The sequence below is a fragment of the Trachemys scripta genome, chromosome 7 (assembly GCF_013100865.1).
Source record: "Trachemys scripta elegans isolate TJP31775 chromosome 7, CAS_Tse_1.0, whole genome shotgun sequence".
In the NCBI taxonomy this organism is placed as follows: Eukaryota; Metazoa; Chordata; order Testudines; family Emydidae; genus Trachemys; species Trachemys scripta.
Window position 1 is genome coordinate 18,534,191 of NC_048304.1, and position 23,455 is coordinate 18,557,645.

At 42.9% G+C, this 23,455-nt stretch overlaps 2 protein-coding genes across 5 annotated transcripts in view; one reads left to right on the forward strand and one right to left on the reverse strand.

The window, feature by feature from the left end:
* Positions 1 to 338: 338 nt before the first annotated feature.
* MBD4 (methyl-CpG binding domain 4, DNA glycosylase) lies at positions 339 to 10,402 on the reverse strand. Of its 4 annotated transcripts, none has more exons than XM_034775405.1 (8): positions 9,996 to 10,402; positions 6,974 to 7,234; positions 5,477 to 6,366; positions 4,501 to 4,575; positions 3,543 to 3,677; positions 3,060 to 3,209; positions 2,449 to 2,552; positions 339 to 642 (listed from the first exon to the last, which is right to left on the reverse strand). In XM_034775405.1, the coding sequence occupies exons 1-8, from the start codon at positions 10,298 to 10,300 to the stop codon at positions 565 to 567; spliced, it is 1,998 nt and encodes a 665-aa protein (XP_034631296.1). In that variant the 5' UTR covers positions 10,301 to 10,402; the 3' UTR covers positions 339 to 564. The 4 variants fall into 4 exon arrangements, with proteins under 4 accessions (XP_034631296.1, XP_034631297.1, XP_034631299.1 ...); XM_034775406.1 differs by having other exon boundaries at positions 9,886 to 10,124; XM_034775408.1 differs by lacking the exon at positions 9,996 to 10,402 and adding an exon at positions 9,653 to 9,876.
* Positions 10,403 to 10,779: 377 nt separating this feature from the next.
* The window catches only part of IFT122 (intraflagellar transport 122), a gene marked incomplete in the record, with an annotated part of 54,231 nt that continues 41,555 nt past the window's right edge, over positions 10,780 to 23,455 (forward strand). Inside the window, 9 exon segments of the mRNA XM_034775403.1 lie at positions 10,780 to 10,853; positions 12,581 to 12,647; positions 13,392 to 13,476; positions 14,013 to 14,091; positions 15,116 to 15,192; positions 15,680 to 15,746; positions 17,724 to 17,870; positions 20,636 to 20,711; positions 21,681 to 21,872. Coding sequence (XP_034631294.1) covers positions 10,813 to 10,853; positions 12,581 to 12,647; positions 13,392 to 13,476; positions 14,013 to 14,091; positions 15,116 to 15,192; positions 15,680 to 15,746; positions 17,724 to 17,870; positions 20,636 to 20,711; positions 21,681 to 21,872 — 831 coding nt within the window.

Below are 23,455 nucleotides of genomic sequence, written 5' to 3' on the forward strand. Positions count from 1 at the left end.
TTTGCTCACCTCTGGATTAGACCCTAAACTAATAGCTTCTACAGGATCAGGCCCTTAGCTTGCAAAGTTAGCAGTGGGAGTTTGAGTTCTAAGGACCTGCCCTCTTCTCTTCTGGGATCATTTGACTTGATTACTCACAAGTAGTCAAACAAAGGGAGTTGGATGTTTCCGTCCCATCACTAGATAGAAGGTCAGAAGCAATACTTAAGTGGCAAAAGAAATAATTGATAACACTTGGATGACTATGGTAAGGTAGCAGGGTGTTAGTTAGGTGAAAGTATGATATCACTTTAGTTTTTGCAGCACTGAGGAATGGCCAACTATTAAAATAACTTATTTAAAATTTATTTTAAAATATCAATGTTTATCAGCTTTTAATTACAATGATTATGTGGGTTTGAAAACATGTTAAACACAATCAAATATTGGAATTAAGCACTCAATGATCAGAACTACAAATGTGTAAAGAGAATATAGGATGTTTCCATTTCATGTGTACCTATAGCCAAGAGCAAGGTGGTAAGTACCAAAAAGTGAAGCTATATAAAAACATATCTGCATTTTTCAATTAAGACTCATTTTTTCATGGTTTTCCCAGAGCCAGGCTTGGTACGTATTTAACTTGTGATCTTGTGGATGTACCTGAAAGAGAAGGAAGGCGTTAGAACTAATGTTTGTCATAAAAATGTCTTCTATAAAAAAAATCTCTTGCAGTACTGAAATAACTGCCTGGAATATCTCCACCCCCAGCTTGGAACCTACTTTATAGTTTAGGGTTATTACAGCATGCTGATACAAAAAAAGACCTAAACATGCATGTTCCTGAAATGCGGGAATATACTGATCACGCATGAAACATCACTTGCATCAACTGAGAAGGCAAGTCACACAATAACCTTGCTAAGTGGAGTACAGCTGCTGTTTGCAACAATCTGTAAACAAGAGAAGAGCCTAGTGAGGTTTTTGGGTTGCAGTAGAGGGAGGAGAGGCAAGTCAGAGCAGATGCTATGCTCTTGCAGACAAATAAAATAGGGGGTACCCTGACACATCACAAAGACCACTACCATTACCAGGATGGGGGAAGAGAAATCTCACAACCGATCCAAGAAACGTAAAAGGAAATTAAAGGAGGTGATTGTTGTGTCAGACTGACAACTGTAATATCCTGGATAAACCTTATGGAATTAAACTAAACTTTATTGAATAAGACTTAATACCTTTTGGAGTCCATTAAAAATTAAAATGTATGGACCTTCTCTAGTAGGAGGAAGATGCTAATGTATTTCCTTCATTATCAGCCCTTTGAAGCTACTCCCTTGCAGGGCCGAATTTCCAGTTAGGCACAGTAGGCATGTAGCTAGGGGCACTGACGTTCTAGGGGAGCCTTACCTCTCTAAAACTGTGTGTAACAGAAACGTCAGCTGTAGGCAGGGGGCGCTGAAGATGCTGTGCCTAGGGGTGCGTAAGGTATAAATCCAGCCCTGACTCCCCTGGGAGAAGTATGCATATACTAATTCAAATTTGATTTTCCATGGATGAAACAGACAAAGTGTTTCTAGATAAATATCCTGTTTATAAACTGGCTCACAGCCTTCTTCCTGATTCAGCGAAAGGACAGGATCTCTAGTCCGTGAAGGGCCCCAATCCTCAGAGGAGCGGAAGGACTTGGCCTACTGAGGCCCTACATGATCGTGTGCTCTTTGAGCTGAAGCTGTGACTAACCTGATCACAAAAGAAATCCTTTTGATGGGGTTTGGAAGGTCTACTCCAGCCAGAGCCCATGTTAGTGTTGGCGTGGTCTGTGGTAAGCCTATTAGCATGCATGTAAGTTCTTGTATGGTTTTTAATGTTTTCTCTATAGTACTTTTAATTTAAGAAAAAAAAATAAGCTTGCATAGAACTTTGTGGTAACTTATAACTACTGACAAACACTCTGTAATCAGTCTCTGAAGAAGAAGCAAACAGGCGTGCTTGGGCAGCCTGCCTCTGCTGGCAACAACACAGCGAAAGGCAGGGAACTGTGCAGCCTGGAAATACTCTGGTCAGAAGAGAGAGAGACGCAGGTTTCCATCCAAGACAGCCAATGGCTGGGAAGCTGGAAGCCTGAGCAGTGGGTGCCCTTGCTGGACCAGTGAGGGGTAATACAGGTGCAGTTGCCCTGAACTGAGACAACTGTTGCTAGCCTTTAGGTGCCTCCTTGCACACTGAGGCACAATTGTAGGACTAGCTCTTGGGCTATTCACATCAATATGGACTTGCAGGATCAGGCCCATAAACAATACAGTCCATGAACACTTCTTAATTAAAGTGACAGATTATTTCTACTCTATTTTATTTTTAATCCACATGATTATATAGGGCTTGATCCAAGGTCTAACGAAGTCAGTGGAACCCAATGTGTTCAATGAGCGTTGGATCAGGCCCTTAGAGAATGACAGCATCACTTACCTCCTTCCATTCATTGACACAGAATATTCTGTATGAATCATTGCCATACTTTCCAATCCCATGCAGCTCAATAGGATACCTCCATTGCTTGGTCAGATACTCATCTAGAGAATATAACCCCATACTAACATGTAGAGAAACATGCCAGAGAAAATATTTCAAGAAAATATTGGTACTCACTGCAGAACTGGAAAAATCCTGATTTTTACATTAAAACATCCAAATCCCCAGTTTAAAGTCTTTTAAATGCTACAATTTTAACTAAATATATTACATTAGTAACAGGTGAAAAAGGAATTATTTCTAAGCAAATCTCACTGTGGAAGACAGGTTTAAATGACTACAGAGCAAAATCTACACAGTAATGTTTTTATTTTAAACATTAAAATACAGAAAATACTGTAGTATCTCATTGCAAAACATATCAACCTTGTTGATACTAATGAGGTTTTTAATTCTGATAGTCATCTCAAACCAAGGGCCTGCTCCTCCATTACACAGGTTGTTCTATCTTTGGACAACTGAAGGAAAATCACAGAGCTGGGGTTTATAATGCCACTTTCTTACTGACATCAGTTTAGATCGTTCTACAGACATTCAAAAGAAGCTACCTGAAAATTTGATAATGGTCTTCGCTCTGAGTTCATAGAGGCCAAGAGGTTTAAGTAACTCTGACATTTCTTTCCAGTCTGCGGTTCTTGCTACCTCAGGGGAAGGATATTTCTCCAGAAACTCCCAGAGCACAGGTATTGCCATCTTACCTAGGCAGAGATAATATGTTGTGAACAGAAAGGCTGTACAATGACTTCCCCTGTGTGACTATCCGAAGTGTGCATTCTGAATGTTGTTGATGAGGAAGATGCAAATTATTTAAACTTGTTTATACTAATATATCTTAGATAGTATTAGTTTATTTAATCCTTTCAATATTGTAATGAAAAACTTAGTAGCTAAGGCCCTGATCTTTCAACAACAACCATCCCTAACAGCCACATCAGATCCAAATTCAGCATTTACATAAGCCGATGCAATTCACAGACCATGAAACTGGTATGTAGCGGTTAAGCTTCATATCATATCGTATATCTATTTACCTGAGGTCTTATTGAGAAATATGGTTGCAATGAGGAGCTTCCACGGATCATGGAAGAGCGTTTCTTGGACCAAATTAAATGGAGACCGAGGAGGAGTCCATTTCCTGAAGGCCTTCCTTCTTGGTGGGCTTGGAGCTACACACACAAAGATAATATGGGAAACTTTACTGAGCAGTAAAAGATTGATTTCTCCCTCCGCCAGTCTTTTAAGAGACATTGGAGCAGACTCACCCCCAGGCTCCCACTCGCGCATGGAGGGAGGGTAGAGAGTTTATCACTCGTGTTATGACACTGCAGGGGCCAGTGGGGCCCTGGTACAAGCTAGGCTAGCCCCGTGAGCTGCCCTAATTTGCTCCTGTATTTCTATGGGTGCAGAATTGCCAGGACAAAAGGTCTGCCCAAGCCATCCTCACCCTCGTTCCATCCCCAGAATGCCTCCTGCACCCAGGGTCACTCTGGAGATAGTACAGAACTAGCCTGACATCTGGATGTAGAGGTTCCCAGTAACTGGGGCTGTTCTCTGGAGAGAAGGGGCCTTACAGCTACCATAAATTCCCACTGCATCAACTACGTACAGAGCAGGCAGCAGATGTGTGGGCTTCACCGCTGATACAGAATAACAGCCTTAATGGGTAAAAAGGTAGCTCATTCTCAGAGCCCATTCAATCTGCAGCTTCTCTGCTGAAATAGTCACCAAGAATGCCAGTTAATGCAAAATGTGATGGTGGTCTGTGCAATATGGACACCTGTCTGGTAGGTTTTAAAGTGAGACAACAAAAATCCTCTCACGTAGGCCACAATGCAGCCATCAGGTGGTGGTACCTCTCAGATTAGTAATGATCAGGTATGGATTTGAGCTACTGATATAAAAGTGGAAGGCTCCATACCCCATTACTAATCTCTTGAGCCTTTCAATCCCCCCAAAACACAGCTTTCTTTCCCATAGAGAATACTATACCTTCTTTACTGTATTTACTAGAAAAATATGGACTGGTTTTCCTTCTCTCTACTTGTGTTCTTGGGACATAGTCTTCTAAAAAGAAAAAAAAAATACCTGTATGTAAATGAGAATTAGTTCCACTCAGATATCTATCAATATTTCAGCATCTGTTTAAAAACAAAAATCTTCCAATGACAAGCCCTTGAGAAAAGTAGTCATATCTCAGTGAGTCAATGGATACTGCACAGGTATAATTGAGGGCAGAATCAATGAACTATTATACTAACCTCAGAATGAAGTTAAACAAGGTTAGTTGCATATCTTGAATCAAAACCTGGCCACTTTTGCAGTAACTTAAGAAGTTAATTGACATATGGAGAGTAGTGATCATTGCTACATTAAATCAGAGAAAGTGATGGTGTGATTTCTAATTGTGAATAAATCCACTTCTTTGGCTTGAACTGGTTGGTTCATAGCACTTAGCTACTATAATATCTGATGCTCTGTATGTAAATATGATAAACAGATTAGACAGACTTCAAGCAAGGAGATTTAGAAAGTTCTAACCCGGGGTAGGCAACCTATGGGATGCGTGCCGAAGGAGGCACACAAGCTGATTTTCAGTGGCACTCACACTGCCCGGGTCCTGGCCACCAGTCTGGGGGACTCTGCATTTTAATTTAATTTTAAATGAAGCTTCTTAAATATTTTAAAAACCTTATTTACTTTACATACAACAATAGTTTAGTTATATATTATAGACTTATAGAAAGAGACCTTCTAAAAATTTTAAAATGTATGACTGGCACGCGAAACCTTAAATTAGAGTGAATAAATGAAGACTCGGCACATCGCTTCTGAAAGGTTGCCGACCCCTGTTCTAACCATACCCAGTCATGGAGTAGGCAGGCCTGAAACACTCCTTTTTTGTAATTAGTTTGGAAGTATCCCTGATGGAATTTTAGAAGAGTGCTCTGCTCTGAAATGTATATACCTTGCAGAATTTTCACTGATGTAAAGCTTGTCTTGTCACACGGCTGTGAAATGCTAATGTCTGTTTCAGTGCCAGGTTTGAAATCCTGGTTACCCGAATGCACCCAATCCTTCTCTTTCGCAAACACACCCGATCCTTCTCTTTCTGCAATGTTCTTGTCAGATTTCGTAGCAGCTGCATCACCAGAACTCTTCTCTGCATATCCTAATAGTTCCATGGTTCTTGACTCTGTTTCTGAGAGAGCAGTTACTGGTCCAAGATGCATCTCTGATTGTGATCCTGAAGTCATTATTTCATCCTCTGAAAGTGTGTTTGCTTTTCCAGTATCTGTGGGGTTTAATTTCTGATTGTCTATTCTGCCTCTATCAGAAACACAAACATTTTTCTTTTGCCGGATTTTTTTGATTTGGCTGCCCTCAGCCTCTTGATTATTACATGATGCTTTTCTCTGCCTTTTATTTTGGCTGTGATCTGGATTCCTCTTTTCTGAGCCTTTTCTAGCTTTCTTAATTTGAGCCCTTCTTCCAACTGCTCCTTTTTCTTTGGCCTTTTTGCAATAGTCCTTTGGCTTAATGTCTTTAATGACCAAGTCCCCCCTGCCTTGCAGATGGATGGAAATGTTTTCTAGCTGTTCATTACTGGTCTGCAACTCCAAAACTTTAAGTTCTTCTTTACTACTTTGCACACTAAGATCTTGTGCTTTACTGTTACATTCTTTATTCTGTAATCTTGGTCCCACAGCTTCTGCACCGAATCCTTTGGCTCTTGATCGAGTTTTGCTCTGAACAGGAGCAGTAAAGTCAAAATCTTCTGGTTTAAGAACAGTCTCTCCATTTTTACTAAAATACGCCCCAAGTGCACGTTTGGATCTTAACTTTGCTCCTTGAGGACTATGAAATGAAAGAAAGTTAAATGATCAGTGGTTATAGTTTTCATTCCTTGCTCTTAAAACAAAACAAACAAAACTGCACCTCACATTTCTGGGGGGGGAAATCAGCCAAAAATGTTACTTGCATTTTCCAAAAAATAATCTAGCTCAATATTTTTTTTAAAAAAGGCTGAATAAATACCTTTTAGACAAGCCTTCTATTAATATTTGATCAAAAATGTTCATACAAAGAACTAATTTGCAAGTAATTATACTTTCATTTAAGTATATTAAAGTATTTTTCAGCCTCATGCTACCCTCATGAGCCATGTAAATATTTTTATTTACAGATTTCCATATTATTAGTATGAAGTACCAAGAAGTTAAAAGACTTGCCCTAAGTCAGATTCAAAGGCTCCTGAAATCAACAGGAGTCTATGGACGTGGAGTGGGTTTTGGATCAGTCCCAGACTAAATCTGTGTGAGGACTGGAACAGAACAAGGACACTTGACTCCTAAACTCTGTAATACTTACTCTCCACTAAGCAACCAGTAAAAGAAGTCTATGTGACATACACTGCTTTTACTTACTATACAGATTTAATTTCAAGAGTTGCATCAAATATTACCTGATGAAATAAACATCATATTTCCCTGCAGTTTTGCCTGACTGTCGTTGCTTTGTGATCTTCTCCCATCCATCTGGAATGTTTTTGAGACATCTAGAAGCCACTTCTGACACAGCAGCTACATCTTCTTCGCACTGGAGTGTGTTTTCTGCTATGGTCTCAGTACCTTCAATCTGTAGACCAAAATATTCTCTTGTCTCTGTCACTAATTCTTTCCCCTCTTCTTTTGTTTTCTTTCCAATTTGCATGTCACTTTTGTCACTGAAAGTAAATGTAAAATAAAAAAAATGATATGAATAGTTCCAGACAGATCTATTTCTAACTACAATATTTCAAGACCTGCAGAGATTTTGGGGAAAAAAATTAACTGAAAATATGAAGGTATTAGCTGGCTTGTTGCAAATATTTGTGCACTGTTATGTGTGAGACTTTGCCTCTTGTTCATTGGGACAGTAGATGCTGGGAGAGCTATGGAAACAGCACGATCAGCCTCTCTCCCATGTGGAACAAAAATATTTGCAATCTATACTATGTTTACATATTGGACTTCAAGTTAACATGAGGAGTGCATTGTCTTGTATTTCAGCAATAACCATACAGAGGATCATAGTCTGGAATACAAATGTGTGACTTTGCATTGTATATAACAGGGATTGGCAGCCTTTGGCACGCGGCCCATCAGGGAAAGCCGCTGGTGGGCCGGGATGGTTTGTTTATCTGGAGCGTCCGCAGGTTTGGCCAATCGCAGCTCCCACTGGCCGCAGTTCGCTGTTCCTGGCCGATGGGGGCTGCTGGAAGTGGCGGCCAGCACATCCCTTGGCCCATGCCACTTCCCACCACAGGGGGGAAGGATAGCTCAGTGGTTTGAGCATTGGCCTGCTAAACCCAGGGTTGTGAGTTCAATCCTTGAGGGGGCCACTTGGGGATCTGGGGCAAAATTAGTACTTGGTCCTGCTAGTGAAGGCAGGGGGCTGGACTCGATGACCTTTCAAGGTCCCTTCCAGTTCTACGAGATGGGTGGGATATCTCCATTAATTATTTATTATAACAAACTGTCCTGACCTGTCAGAGGCTTTCCCTGACAGGCTGAGTGCCAAAGGTTGCCGATCCCTGGTATATAATCTTGTGCCATAAACAAACCACAGTAGGATGTTAGCCTTTAAAAGTAAGCTTCCAAGTGCATTTTTCATATTCTTTATTTCTTTGAAACATAAATGGTCATCTTAATTAGAGCCCACATAAGTAACATACGTATTACTGGCACTGCCAGTTGGCAGGTTTTGAACTGCCCTGGCTGATGTCTGTACTGTACCGCCTTGCCAGTTTAATGTTCATATGTCTGGGGCCACTTAAGTGTTATGATTGCTAAATCAGTGCAACATATCAGAAAATGACTCCACAGCAGTACATCTCAGAACCTTATACCTGTTCTAATCCTATCCCAGGGCCCTCAGCCAGCTGAAACCCAGCCCAGTGCTCATCAGTGGCAGCAGGGATATAACTCCGATCCTCCTGTTCCAGGTCCCACCATTCAAGCTAAATGAGAATCTCCCGGAGTGCAGCACCACAGAGCGTATGATACATAGAAAGAAGAACAGGAGTACTTGTGGCACCTTAGAGACTAACAAATTTATTAGAGCATAAGCTTTCGTGGACTACAGCCCACTTCTTCGGATGCATATAGAATGGAACATATAATGAGGAGATATATATACACACATACAGAGAGCATAAACAGGTGGGAGTTGTCTTACCAACTCTGAGAGGCCAATTAATTAAGAGAAAAAAAACTTTTGAAGTGATAATCAAGCTAGCCGAGTACAGACAGTGTGATAAGAAGTGTGAGAGTAATTACAAGGGGAGATAGAGTCAACGTTTGTAATGGCTCAGCCATTCCCAGTCCTTATTCAAACCGGAGTTGATTGTGTCTAGTTTGCATATCAATTCTAGCTCTGCAGTCTCTCTTTGGAGTCTGTTTTTGAAGTTTTTCTGTTGTAATATAGCCACCCGCAGGTCTGTCACTGAATGACCAGACAGGTTAAAGTGTTCTCCCACTGGTTTTTGAGTATTTTGATTCCTGATGTCAGATTTGTGTCCATTAATTCTTTTGCGTAGAGACTGTCCGGTTTGGCCAATGTACATGGCAGAGGGGCATTGCTGGCACATGATGGCATATATCACATTGGTAGATGTGCAGGTGAACGAGCCCCTGATGGTATGGCTGATGTGATTAGGTCCTATGATGATGTCACTTGAATAGATATGTGGACAGAGTTGGCATCGGGGTTTGTTACAAGGATAGGTTCCTGGGTTAGTGGTTTTGTTCAGTGATGTGTGGTTGCTGGTGAGTATTTGCTTTAGGTTGGGGGGTTGTCTGTAAGCGAGGACAGTCCAGCAACCACACATCACTGAACAAAACCACTAACCCAGGAACCTATCCTTGTAACAAACCCCAAACCTGCTCTAATAAATTTGTTAGTCTCTAAGGTGCCACAAGTACTCCTGTTCTTCTTTTTGCAGATACAGACTAACACGGCTGTTACTCTGAAACTTATGATACATAGCTGAGCAGTTCCAGTCCCAGCTCTCAAGTGGCGCTCTCTAGGTAGTGACTTTGTGGCCAGCACCCAAAAGACAAGCTGGCAAGGAACTAAACAGGGCCCAGAGCGACCCACATACCTACGCAGAACTGGGTTTCACATACCGCACTATGCCCAGTGACGTCATCAGAACGTGACATCATCACGCATTGTGACATCACCGCACCCTGTCATGTGACGTCATCACATTGTGGCATCACCGCACTCTGCTACAGGACCCCACGTTATGGAGGCGGACCACTCTGAGGGAACAGACCGCGGCCTAGCCCTTCTGAAAGGTCTCTTGACCTCCTGTTGCTATAGTAACTTTACCTGCCCTCTTCTTGCCCCCGTACTTCCGGAGCCGCCATACTGAAGCGCCTCCCATGTCACGTGAGGGTGTACGCCATTCCTGCCCGCACTGCGCATGCGCTTACGCATACCTAGCACACACCCACAGAGCTTCTCGCCAATATACGATCCCGCCAAGGGCGCGCAGAGGTTCTCCCGCAAGAACAGCCCGACACAGAACAGTCCGCCTCTTGCGCATGCGTATTCCAAACACAGTCCCGCCGAGAGCTTCACGCTTGCGCAGTACTTTCCCCCTTGCGCAAGCGCAGTGCCCATGGGCGCGTTTATGGCGCATGCGCAATCCTGATTCAACGTTTGAGTTTCTATCCTTTCCCTTTCCGCCTCCTCGCGTCGTACCGGTTGATTCCAAGCAAAGGGCTTTGGGGTTAGTGCGCATGCGCGTTGCCTGGGGCGGTTGGGGGCGCTTTAATCTTGTGTAAATAAACAAACTGCAGCCAGGGAAGGGGGAAAGTCAGGGCAGCGCTAGCGGTGCCGCGAGACAGGAGAGGGGGCTGAGAGAGGCAGGCAGGCAGGAACACGGGCACACGCAGGCGGGGCGGGGCAAAGCAGGGCAGGCGGTGAGGGGAAGAAGCGGTAGTGGGGGGTAGATGGGACAGGGCAGGCGGTGAGGGGGGGGGGTTAGGGGCAGGGCAGGCAGTGGGGGAGGAGGTGCTGGGGGAGAGGGTGGTGGGGAAGGGGGCAGGGCAGGCGGTGAGGGAGGGGGTGCAGGGCAGGCGTGAGGAAGAAGGTGGTGGGGAAGGGGGCAGGGCAGGCGGTGAGGGAGGAGGTGCTGGGGAAGGGAGCAGGGCAGGTGTGAGGGAGGGGGTGCTGGGGAGAGGAGGGAGGGGGTGCTGGGGAGAGGAGGTAGGGCAGGCGGGGTGGGAGGGAGTGTTAGTAGGAGAGGGAGGGATGAGGGCCGCACTGACCTGGAGGGATAAGGCCGAGCAATGGTAAGAGGCTGAGTATGGTTTATGTTGCTATTTTCACAGCATCCCAAAGCACATTGAGCACTTTATGGGGCACATGGAAAGATGTGGTCCCAGCCTTGGGGAGCTCATGGCCTAGTAAGGAATGTGAGGGGGGGATGGCAGGGACCCATCTTTTGATTTGCCCCAGGGGAGGGTTTGGGATGAGGGTCACTGTAGTATGGGCATGCTGATAATCTGATCGGGCATGTTGCATCTTTGTCAGTCCATTTTTATTTAATAGAAAATTTCTTATCAATTTAAAGCCTCACAATCTGTATGAACCGGTAAGGTCTCCTGGGTTCTTATTGGGGTCAGGAGAGCAGCAGCCTGTGGTTTATAACCATGGTTATTAATGTCAATGGGAGAAACATCAAATATGAGTCCAGTGGGGATGGTTTAATAAAGTAAACATTAAATATGGAATATACAGAGTTCCCAGAATCCTGAGTTGGGGGTTCCCGAGGGGTGGAAAGATGCAACTTCAGCCCTTCATTTAAGGAAAATAGATACATTGAATTTCAGGTAGTTTACTCTGTGGGTGATTTTCCAAACTATGGTTCTCTTTGCTCTTTGTGCATGTTAAAGATCACTCCACATTTTTTTTCTAAGAATACACCTCTACCTCGATATAACGCTGTCCTTGGGAGCCAAAAAATCTTACTGCATTATAGGTGAAACCGTGTTATATCGAACTTGCTTTGATCCGCTGGAGTGCGCAGCCCCACCCCCCTGGAGCACTGCTTTACCGCGTTATATCAGAATTCGTGTTCTATTGAGTCACGTTATATTGGGGTAGAGGTGTACTTCCGGTGTGCTTGGCCAGACTTCACCCTTTACCCTCCCTGTGGAGGGTAAGCTAAACGAATGAGTGGTTAATTTCTCCAGTGTTATATATTCAAGTGGTAGGAAGTGCTTTGGGAGAAAATGCCCTCCCACTCCCAGCCAATACTAATTAATGTATATTGGCAGCTTTTTAATGTTCTGTATCATTGTGTTCTACTGAACTGTGCTATGGTAGGATTGTCCTCCTGGAAACCAACTGTATATCTCAGGAAAACTTTACTGAGGAATGAATACAGACCATTTATTTTGCCTCTCCAGCCCCTACCCCTCCCAACACCAAGTGACAGCAAGATTAAATATGGTGCCACCTTTCTATTTTGATTTTCTTCATGTCATTGAACAAGATCTGTTTTTATTATCCATATAACCATCAAAATGTATACTGTAGCTTGTATATAGTTGGTTCTCATAAACTATAGGTAATGTCAATAATAATGGTTGAATAATGCAGGATTTTCCCTATTTTTTAAAATTTTCATCCACCCATGGCCCTGATCTTGCAACTGCATATGCATGGTCACAAGGATCTGTCTACAAGGATGCAGTTGCAGGTTAGTGACCTGGTCCTGCAGCTGGATCTGTGTAAGCATACTTCTGTGCCTGGACAAAGCCAATTGCAGGATGGTGGTCTGTTTGCAGAACTTCTTATTACATGTGGGGAAAGCATCATAAAGCTATTTGGCTTCTGGAATTTTCCCCAAAGTTAGATATGTTCTGAGGTGTGTAATAAATTCTATTAAATTAAATCTTGACTCCTTTTTTTATGGCATTTAAACAATGTTGGAAATAGAAAGTATGTTTTCTGGGTATTTCTTGTAATATTTAGTGTTCTGTCCTTAATTTTCCCTTTTTGTTTCATTGTCCAGTATATATGATCTTGCTTTTAAACCTGATGGAACTCAGCTGATAATTGCAGCAGGAAACAGATTGCTGGTAGGAGATTGTTTACTCCTCTCCACACCATACCATCTGAATCTAATCATAATAATATATATATTTTAAAAGACCCCAAAATATAGCTATGGAACATTATATAAACTATAGCAATATTTTTGGGGTCTTTTAAAATTTCTTACTACTCTCCCTAACGGGGACTCTTTCATGTGACCTTTTCTTCAGTTTAAAAAGATGTGGTAGAAAGAACAAGTGATAGTTTTTGATATAGGGAGGGAGTGGGATTTTTTGAAACAGGCAGGCCAAGTGGGTGTCTGAAAACAGCATATGAATTGAATGACTTTCATATAAAATGATTGAGTAACCTCTATTGTCCTTACATGTAATGCCTGCTTCTCCATGCACAGAAAGAAGCAAGTATGTTCTAGTATTTTAAAAGGATGCCATCAATTTAAACTAGTCATTTTTAAAAGACAAGTTAAAAGTAGTTTCAGGTACTACACCTGTTTCAAAATCTCCCTGCCAAATTTTGTCATATAATTGTATTTTCCTTTCCTTTTTTTTTTTTTTTAATTGTCTCCTTTTGCTGTGTGGACTTAAATAGGGGAAACTAACTAACTATCCATGAGAAATAGGGACATTGACAATATACAAAGTATTGTCAAATAAGCAAAGTATACAAACAATTATTTTGCTTCATATCTTGTTTAGTTCTAATTATTCTAGTCCCTGTGGAGCTTGTTGAAGGATTGTGGTCTTTACATTTTCCTTTTATTGATACAGGTGTATGATACATCTGATGGAACCTTAATTCAGCCCTTGAAAGGGCACAAGGACACAGTGTACTGTGTGGCTTATGCTAAAGATGGTAGGTGACACCTTTGGGTTTCTTAGCTTCCTTGTTTGTGTTAGTTTGTAGAAAGCATGGTAATTGGCCTCATCCCTTTCTTGTTGTAAATTTAAAATTAGGAATGTTAAGGTAGTTTTAATAATAATACTTTGCATTTAAACACTGCCTTTTATCTCAGGTCTCAAAGCACTTTACAAATATCAGCTGCAGAAGAAAGTGCTGTTCTCTGGATATTACAAACATAGGCCCCAATCCTGCAGTTGATGATACGAATAGAGACCTATGCATCCCATGAACTTTAGTGGGGCTCTGTGTGAAAGCAGAGGTCTACCTGATAGCATTCCATTGAAGTCAGTAGTACTTTGTGTGGGTGCAGAAGTGCAACCATATGGAGTCAGTAGCAGGACTGGATCCATACTTACTTGATCCTGTAGAGCTCAGACATCTACAAAGTACTTCCTGTTTTCTATTTTGCTAAGATGAGTGTTTTTGGAGTAAATGTGATAATTAAATGTGTGGGTGTTTTGTTTTAAAATATTATTATTAATCCCTAGGCAAGCGTTTTGCATCTGGCTCTGCTGACAAAAGTGTAATCATTTGGACTTCAAAGTTAGAAGGCATTCTGAAATACACGTAAGTGAACCCATTCACTTGACTGCTTCCTTTAAATATATACTTTGGTTATGGACTTCTGCTGTTAATATAAGTGAGTGATGCTAGGAGAGTTGAAGGAATGTGAACTAAGGTCAGAGAAGAAACTAGTAGAGAGAGGAGAAATGATGGAGGAGAGCGGTCAAGATATAAAAAGATATTTGAGAGGGTTAGGAAAGCAGTTAAGAGAATGAGGGGGTAGTGGGAGGGCTAGATAAAGCACTGGTGTTACTCTTGTGAAGACATTGCAGGGCTGAAGGAGCACCAGAGAGCCTCTCTCACTGTGTTAAGAAGCTGCAGAAGTTCAAGAAGAACAGAGGAGTGTCAGGAGAGTTTTGGGAGTTATATTCTGCCTTTGTTTCAACAGGAGTTATGTGTACTGTATGTCCAAGACATGAGCCTGGTCTTGTAAAATAAGCCAAATTAGAATAGTTGTAGTTTGAAGCCCAATCCAAAGGTGGTTGCTAGTATTTGCCTCCACCAAAAAGTTCCGTCTTTTTCTGCCCTGCTTTATTTGTGTGCATACGGAATTCTGTTGGTATTTTTCATTGGATTAATACCAGTCTTCCACAAGTCATTAAGAAATATAGATATGTAATTGCTAGTATCTTACATCTTCAAATCCTAATTCTGCTTTTTGATAAGTTTGCATGATTCTTGTTGAAGTTATTGAGAGAGATTCACACATACATATTATGGAAAAGTTTGGTTAATAACATTTATTTCTTTCACAATGCTTCCCAAACCAATATCCGCCTATGCCCTCATACCAATGCAGCCAGTTCTTGCAATCTGATGAAGCCTCTATTTAGAGACTACGTAATTTAAAAATGTTTATTTTTAACTTAGTTTAATTACATGTTAATTTGAAATAGTGTAACTTGATCTGTTTTTATGCAATATTTGTCCTCTAAGCTTAGCTTTAAGATATCTTGTTATAAAAGATAGAAAATGTGGCATTTAAAACAAAAGATTTGTTTGAAATGTGATGATTACTTTGTTCTAGGCATAATGATTCTATACAGTGTGTTTCATACAATCCTGTTACTCACCAACTGGCATCCTGCTCCTCCAGTGATTTTGGTATGTCTTCTTCCTCTGATGTTTTTCATTGAGCTAGTAAACATTATTAAAATCAGAGAATTAAACATTACTAAGCCAGTAATGTATAGGTACAGTTTCTCCACTATGGAGTATACAGATGAAAATTTAGAAAATACTTTGTTTAGCATAATTTAATATTTTACTTTTAAAATCACTGCCCCCTCAGTTGGAAAAGGGTTATGTACTCCAGCTCCTTAAAGTGTGTTATCTTATGGTGATATGGTTTTTCAAGTGTACTGTTGTTTTTTTTTTTTGCCCCACTTTAAGAAATATTTCATTATAGTTCTTATATTTAGATATTTACTCCCCACTCCTTCCATATATGAATAAACAGCACCTATTCAAAACATTGACCCTTCCCAACACTGAGTAAAATCCTGGCCCCTTTAAAATCAACCACCTTTTTTTTTCTAATCTAAATGCTGCTTGTAATGAAGAAGAACTTAGTCGGTTTTTGTTTTTTAAGGCTTGTGGTCTCCTGAGCAGAAGTCAGTCTCCAAACATAAATCAAGCAGTAAAATCACCTGCTGTAGGTAAGTTTTAAGGACTAGACGTGTCATTCAGATTGGGTTTTTTCCTTTATGAATAAAAATATGACAATAAAGAGAAAAGTATATGTAATTAAATGTATGCAGAAGCCATGATTATGGGCATGAACAGGGCCCCGGGGTGTTTCCTGGGCACGTCCAGCCCTTGGATTGTGTCAGGGTTGGGCGTAGCCTCACCGCCGAGTTCGTGTCCTGGGGGTCGGAGGTGCGGCAGGGTGATCTCCCACCTCCGTGCAGCCAGTTGCCTGTGCTCCCCACTTCCATGCTGGGGCTTCCACAATTATTTATTGACAAAATTTTGCAGAATTTTAAAATATTGTGTGCAGAATTTATATTTTTTTGGCACAGACTTTAATTTTTTGGCACATAATTCCCTCAGGAGTAATATTATAGAGCACTGTAAAGCATGAAAATTTATAAATATACAATCTCCTCCAAAAGCTTGCAGTCTCAGACAAGAGCATGCACTACAGCTGCAGTTCTCAAACTTTAGCAACCCGAGGACCCCCATTTTGATTTAAAATTTTCCGGGGATCCTAGGACCCCCTGCTCAGCCCTTGCCTGGCCCACTTCTCTGAGGCCCTGCCCCTTATCCGAGGCCCTGCCCCCTGATCATTCCATCCCCACTCCCTCCGTTGCTTGCTCTTCCCCACCCTCACTCACTTTCACCCGGCTGGGGCAGGGAGTTAGGGTGCAAGAGGGGGAGCAGGCTCTTGAAGGGAGTTTGGGTGCGGGGTGCAGGTTCTGGGCTTGGGCAGGGGGTTGGGGTGCAGGAGGGGGTGAGGTGTACAGGCTCTGGCCGGGTGGCGGTTAACTCTGGCGGCTCCCGAAAGTGCACATCCCTCTGGCAGCGGCTCCTAGGCGGGGGTGGGCAGAGGGTCTCCACACGCAGCCCCTGCCTGTAGGCTCTGCCCCTGCAGCTCCCATTGGCCACAGTTCCCGACCAATGGGAGCTGTGGAGTCGGCGCTTGGGCCAGGGCCAGCACATGGAGACTCCCTGCTCCTACCGCTAGGGGGCGCAGGGATGTGCTGGCTGCTTCCGGGAGCGGCAAGGAGGCTGCCTTAGCCCTGCTGCGCTGCCAGAGTTTTAGCATGCAGGAGGCGTTGGGAGGGAAGGGGAAGAGTTGATCAGCAGGGTCCACAGACCCGTTTGAGAAATGCTGCACTATAGTTCAGGTAAGGGAAGGTGAGGAGAAAGAGATAGGAAGGATTGATGATAATGTGTTTTTAAGGAAGCATTTGAAAGGGTAGAAGGGAGGCAATTGGCAAACAGGTAAACTGTTCTACATGCAGAGGCAGCAGCATTGACAGTTTTAAGGAAGTGATGTATTTGATCCCGGGGGGGCAAAAGGATATACTCAACTGGTAAAGTCAGGGGAAATAATAAAATAATACCTAGCACTTGTGTAGTGCTTTTCATCAATAGCTCTCAAAGTACTTTACAAAGGAGGTATCATTATTTCAATTTTACTGATGGGGAAACTGAGACACAGAGCAGTGAAGTGACTTGCTTAAGGTCATGTAGCAGCCCAGTAGTGGAGCTGGGAGTAGAACACAGGTCTCCTGAGTTCCAGTCCAGTGCTCTGTATGCTAAACATCACTATTGTCTCTTCTATGTGATCACTATTCTGAATGAAGATTATACAGTGTGTTATGTGGACACACAATCTTCACAAATAATGTAGATGTGATTTTCCATCATGTGTTAGCAGGTGATATCTTTTTTGTTCTCTTTATTCTTGCACTTATTTTTCACTTAGGTATAACAAAGAGTTTCTCCCTAGGTTGCATGTTCCTGCTATAAATATGAATGTGACTGTACATTGCTGCAGGGTAAATGGCTAAATTCCAGTACTCTTTCTCCTTACTTAGAGACACATTATAAACTATCATCTGCTGATTCAGTACACTGTACTTTTAGTAGTTTCCTTGTGTCGTGCTGCTTTTTCATTTTGTTATCAGCTGGACAAATGATGGCCAATACCTTGCTTTGGGGATGTTCAATGGCATTGTCAGCATAAGGAATAAAAATGGTGAAGAGAAAGTCAAAATAGAACATCCTGGCAGCTCTTTATCTCCAGTATGGTCAATTTGCTGGAATCCATCAAGGTAAACCTCTTACGTCCATCCCTTTTGTGCTGAATAGATAATCCTTGTTTTATTGATTCCTGACACCACAGCATGGCCAGGCCATTATCCTTCTTCCTTAAGTGGGTTTCTTCTGCACTTTACTTAGGGCTGGTCTACACTATGGGGTGGGATCAATCTAAGTTACGCAACTTCAGCTACGTGATTAACATACCTGAAGTCGACGTACTTAGATCTAATTACCGCAGGGTGTCAATGGGAGATGCTCTCCCGTCGATTCCCCTTGCGCTTCTCGTTGAGGTGGCGTACCAAAGTCGACACTAGTGGTAGATCTATTGCATCTATACTAGACACGATAAATTGATGCCCACTGGATCGATCGCTGGCCATCGATCCGGCCGGTAGTGTAAACAAGCCCTCAGAGTCCTCAGGCTCTTCACTGGTGAGCACCTTTTCACATCTGTAAAAATCTGGAATTACTCCATAGAAGAAAATGGAGTTACTCTGGATTTAGACTGGTGTAAATGAGATGAGGATTAGGCCTGTTTTTTCTCCCAATCCTACTCTTCCTTCACTTTGCCTTTGCTATAGGAGTCCCTCAACGACACATCAAAATTCACATATGTTACTTCGGCTTAAAGAAAGTTTTGCCCCATCTCTTGAGGCTTATATCCCTCTGTGACTGACCCAAGAGGGCTTTCACAAACTTCGTTGGTGCAGATTTTTCTCTCTTTCCACCTTTGGTTTTCTCACTGCTATATACAGTCCAAAATGGAGTGCATTTTGACTAAGGGATGGATAATTGGCAACTTGAGTTTTAAGATCAAGTGCCCCATCTCTCTGAGATTTGTATCTGGGATAAACTGAGATTCCTTTGGGACAAGCTACACCTCTTTCTAGACATCAGCTGCCTCCTACTAGGCTGTCTGTTTTTTTAATTATAGAGTTGCACTGTTTTGATCACACTAATTCAGATGCTGGAACACACTAATGGTGGGTGCATCTCTTTAGTGGCTATATGTAGCAATTGTACTTCATGGTCTTTTTTGATAAATGGAAAAACTGGGTGCAAAATCAGCTTGGATGCCAGGAAAGGTGGTGTGGTTTTTCATTTGTGTATTTTTATGCAGTGAAGTTTATCTTAGAATAATAGATTTTGAAATGATAGTTTCACTGTAGTTATAGGGAATGTGAATGAACAATTAATATTGCAGTAGGTGGGAGAATTTCTGGAATCATAGAGCAAGTGAGGAAGAGGAGGAGTCAGTCCACAACTATTTAGAGGAAATACCAGTTTTGAAGTCCAGCACGTGCAGTAGTCAGGGTAGTGAGACAGAAGAAGAAGAACATGAGGAAGAGGAGAGCCCTAGGGACACCAGCTCGTGAGTGAAATTTCAAGGGAATAAAATTTACTGTTCTACAGACAACGTAGACATCTACATTTATGTCCCAATTTATATATGTAATTATTTATTTCTCCTCTCTGTCTTCTACCAATGAACTTCAGCCCTTACCTGAAGGAAACACTTCTAGGAATGAGAAGATATCTCAGTCTCTCGAGCCCAGAGATGCTGATGAGACTGCCAATTGCAACAGTAGTAATACTGAGCAGGAGCTTTTATGAGACTGATTTTTTTTTTCCCCGAGTGTCAGGCTTGTGCAGCAATATCTCAGATCGTTGAACGCATTTTATAGATTATAAAAACTCATAGTGTATGTAAGTAACAAACCAAAACAAATAATCGAAACCTAAAGAACCCCAAAACCCATAGGGCCATATTCATTGCTGGTGTGTGGGTTTCTGTTGACTAGATGGAGTTGCATCCTTTTTTTTGTGCCAGCAGTGAATTTAGTCCCACAATTTTTTAAACCATAATAAAATTTTTTACTTCCAGCCCATCCCTGCTCCCTATCAATCTTAAATACCATCTTTGCTCTCCCGCAGGCAAAGGAATGGGAGGAGGAGTGATGGTCTTTGTGTGGTGTCCTAAGGTGAACAGACTCTCAGACCAGCAGTAATAATAATACCTAGCTGTTTTATATAGTACTGTTCATCAGTAGATCTCAAAGGACTTTACAAAGGAGTATCACCCCCATTTTTCAGATGGGGAAACTAAGGCATAGAGAAGTGACTTGCCCAAGGTCACCCAGCAGGCCTGCTGCAGAGATGGGAATAGAACCCAGGTTTCCTGAGTTTGAGTCCAGGGCTCTATGCATTAGAGTACACTACCAAATTCCAGAGTTGAGGCCCTTCTCAGAGAATGCTTTGCTACCAGCTTCCAAGGACAACATTTTGTTCTTGATTATATTTATGTAAATCAGGTGCATCTCCACTCAGGCCCATTGACTTTGGATTTACACCCCTGAAGCTGAGATCAGAATATGGCCACAGATATTTAAGTTCAGGGACTCTTAGCTAATCAGCCTTGGCTGATCATAGACTTCCACTGCAGTTACGAAGTGATGTATTAAGTCTTTGGAGGCAAACAATCCATGGCATAGTGATGTGTGGGGAGGAAATGGTGGACTCCCTTACACCCTCCCCTTCCCTGCCCTCCCCCCCTAAAGCTGTCTGTTCTCTGGCTGCAAAAATTCATTAATATTATAGTTCGGATGCATATGTTTGCTTTACTCTCAGTTGTTGTGCCTTTTTAAAAAAAAAATAATTATTTGCTAAATGTAGTCTGACATAGTACTTATTTTTTGTCTGTAGCTTTTATGAGTTTTGTACAGAAATCACTGTAGTGCACCACATGTCTTAATTGTCTGTTTCTTCTACATGTTAGAGATGAACACAATGACATCTTAGCTGTAGCAGACTGGGGTCAAAGGCTTTCCTTTTTTCAGCTCAGTGGCAAACAGGTAAGTTGAAGTTTAATGCTTTGGAAAGTGCATTTGTATTTACCCTCAGGAGTAGCTGAATATTTTTGACCATATTCTGTATATACATTGTGTCTTGTATAAAGCTTTTTGTTTGGCTGCTTTTGGCCATCCTCTTTTTCTGCTCCAGTGTCTCCCAACCAACAGAGACACTTCCTGTCACTTCTTCTAGTTTTGCAGACTTTTGTGACCAGGGCTGTCCCCAGCTATTCTGGGGCCCTACGCAAGCCCCCCACGCGGGGTGTGTGTATGTGTGTGGGGCCCCAGGCCTTTGCGGGGAGGGAACATGGGGGCTGTCCCCAGGCCTCCATGGGTAGGGAGCGTGAGGGGTGGGGCTGGCTTGGGGGGCAGTGGGGAACCACTCACCGACGGCGTGGCTGGGTCTGGGTCTGCACTTCCTGCTGCCGGTGAGCGCAGGCTCATTCATGCTGCAGTCCTCGGGCGGGACTGAGGCAGAGCAGGGGCGGGAAGAGGCGGGGCTCGGTGGGAGCCCTGGGGAAGAGACGGAGCAGGGGCTGGAGCAGCACGCAGCTGCGCAGGGCACCAGGAACTTTTTGTATGGGTAAGGACGGCCCTGTTTGTGACAGTTTACTGGCCCAGATCCTGAGCTGCAGCTGTGGAGTCCTTGGCACAGTTCACAAGAGGGAGACTCATTACTGTTTTTTAAATCACCCTGATTCTGAGTGGACCTGTGTTGGGCTAACCTGGTTCTCAGATGCAACTTAGAGTAGCTTCTGAGGGCTATTACAACTGTCAGCTGTTGCTGGGTGTAGGGAAGTCTTTGCCACTAGCTGAAGGGATGGTGGTATCATAGGAGCCTGTATGATAGAACTTTGGCACCTGAGGATCCTTGTACACTGGGGAGATCCTCTTGCTAGTTTCCAACTACTTTTCATGACCCAGAAAACATGAAATGATCCTTTTCTTTGATCTCTGTATTTTGTCTTGTAGATTGGGAAGGGCAGGGTGCTGAATTTTGATCCCTGCTGTGTTAGCTATTTTTCCAAAGGAGAATATATATTAATGGGAGGCTCAGATAAGCAAGCCTCTCTCTACACGAAGGATGGAGTGCGTCTCGGTACCATAGGGGATCAGAGTAGCTGGGTGTGGACATGTAAAGTTAAACCAGACTCCAATTATGTGGTAAGAGGGGACATTTTATTGCTTTTCTCTTAGACCTTAGATACATATGGTAGGGCCACAATTTTCCAACTTGGGTACCTAAATGTAGGCACCCAAATCCTTACTGAGGCAGCTAAATACAAGTGGCCTAATTTTTAGATGTTGCTAAGCGTATTCAACTCCCATTGAAGTTAAAAATAGTCATGGAGAAATGTATCCTGTGCTACAAGAAGGTGATAAATGGGGATAAAGCTTACTGGTCTACGTAAGGCATCTACTGCATTTTATTTTTTAAATGGTAGTTGATTTATTTAAAAATAATTTTGATGATATATATGAAATAGGGTGACTGTAGAGGCTATGCAATAGGATGAGTGGAAGCAGATGTGCAAGTAGGCTGTCTGGTTCAGAATTTCTACTGAAGAGCCTTGTGGAGAACATGTGTGTTACCATTTGGGGCAATATATACTATAATCTGTCAGTGGCAGAACTCCTTTTGAAATCAGTAGGCCAAGAGTGGTGATTAAAAAAAAAAGTAAGTGTCCATGTTTAAGGCTGTGATTTAGTCATGGAGGTCACGGAATCCGTGATTTCCAAAGACCTCCGTGACTCCAGCCAGTGCCAGCTGGGAGCTGCAGGATCCCCTGCCTCCGCAGGCGGCAGGGGAGCCCCACAGCTCCCCATCGCCACTCTGGGCTGCCATAGGCGGCAGGGGACCGCCGCTGCTCCCGGCCATTGCGGGTTGGCACCCCCCCCTGCCCCCACAGGCAGTAGGGGGGACCAAGGGGTAGGGGGAATCCCTGCTGCTTTTGGACGCCATGGCAATCAAGAGGGACCACGGCCGCTCCCTGCCCGCGGCAGGGGGGATCCCTGCTGCTCCCAGCTGCTGCAGGCATCAGGGAGGACCTGGGCAGGGGGGAATCCCCGCTGCGGGAGATGGGGGGGGACCCGCTGCTTCCGGCTGGCGTGGGTGGCAGAGGTGATCCCCACTGCTCCCATCCACTAGTGGTGGCAGGGGGGATTCCTGGAGCTCCTGGCCCCCACGGGAGGCAGTGGGGACTCCCACAGCTTGAAGCTGCCAGTGGAGGGGACCCCTGGAGCTCCTAGTCTCTCCCCAGACTACCCATTTTGTCCTTGGGTATTTTTAGTAAAAGTCACAGACAGGTCACGGGTTTCCGTGAATTTTTCATTATTGCCTGTGACCTGTCCGTGACTTTTAGTAAAAACATCCATGACAAAAACTTAGCCTTATCCATGATCATATAGGGCCTCACCTGGATCATTAAAGTCGATGGGAGTTTTGCCATTGAATACAGTGTGAGCAGGATCAGGGCTAAAGTTGGTTTGCTATTTTGGAGAATGTAACGTAAGGGATTTAGTGTTCATTTAAATGTCATGCATTTTTATTAGGGCTGTCAAGCGATTACAAAAATTAATCGTGATTAATCACAAAATTAGTTACACTGTTAATAATTGAGTACCATTTATTTAAATATTTTTGGATGTTTTCTACATTTTCAAATATATTGATTTCAATTACAACACAGAATACAAAGTGTACAATGCTCACTTTATATTTATTTTTATTACAAATATTTGCACTG

Coding starts and splice junctions, on each gene's coding strand:
- MBD4 (XM_034775405.1), bottom strand. CDS start 10,300: ATGCGCACTAACCCCAAAGCCCTTTGCTTGGAATCAACCGGTACGACG. Junction 6,367..6,973: donor TATGATGTTTATTTCATCAG/GTAATATTTGAT, acceptor TTCATTTCATAG/TCCTCAAGGAGCAAAGTTAA. Junction 3,210..3,542: donor ATTTCTCAATAAGACCTCAG/GTAAATAGATAT, acceptor ATCTCTGCCTAG/GTAAGATGGCAATACCTGTG.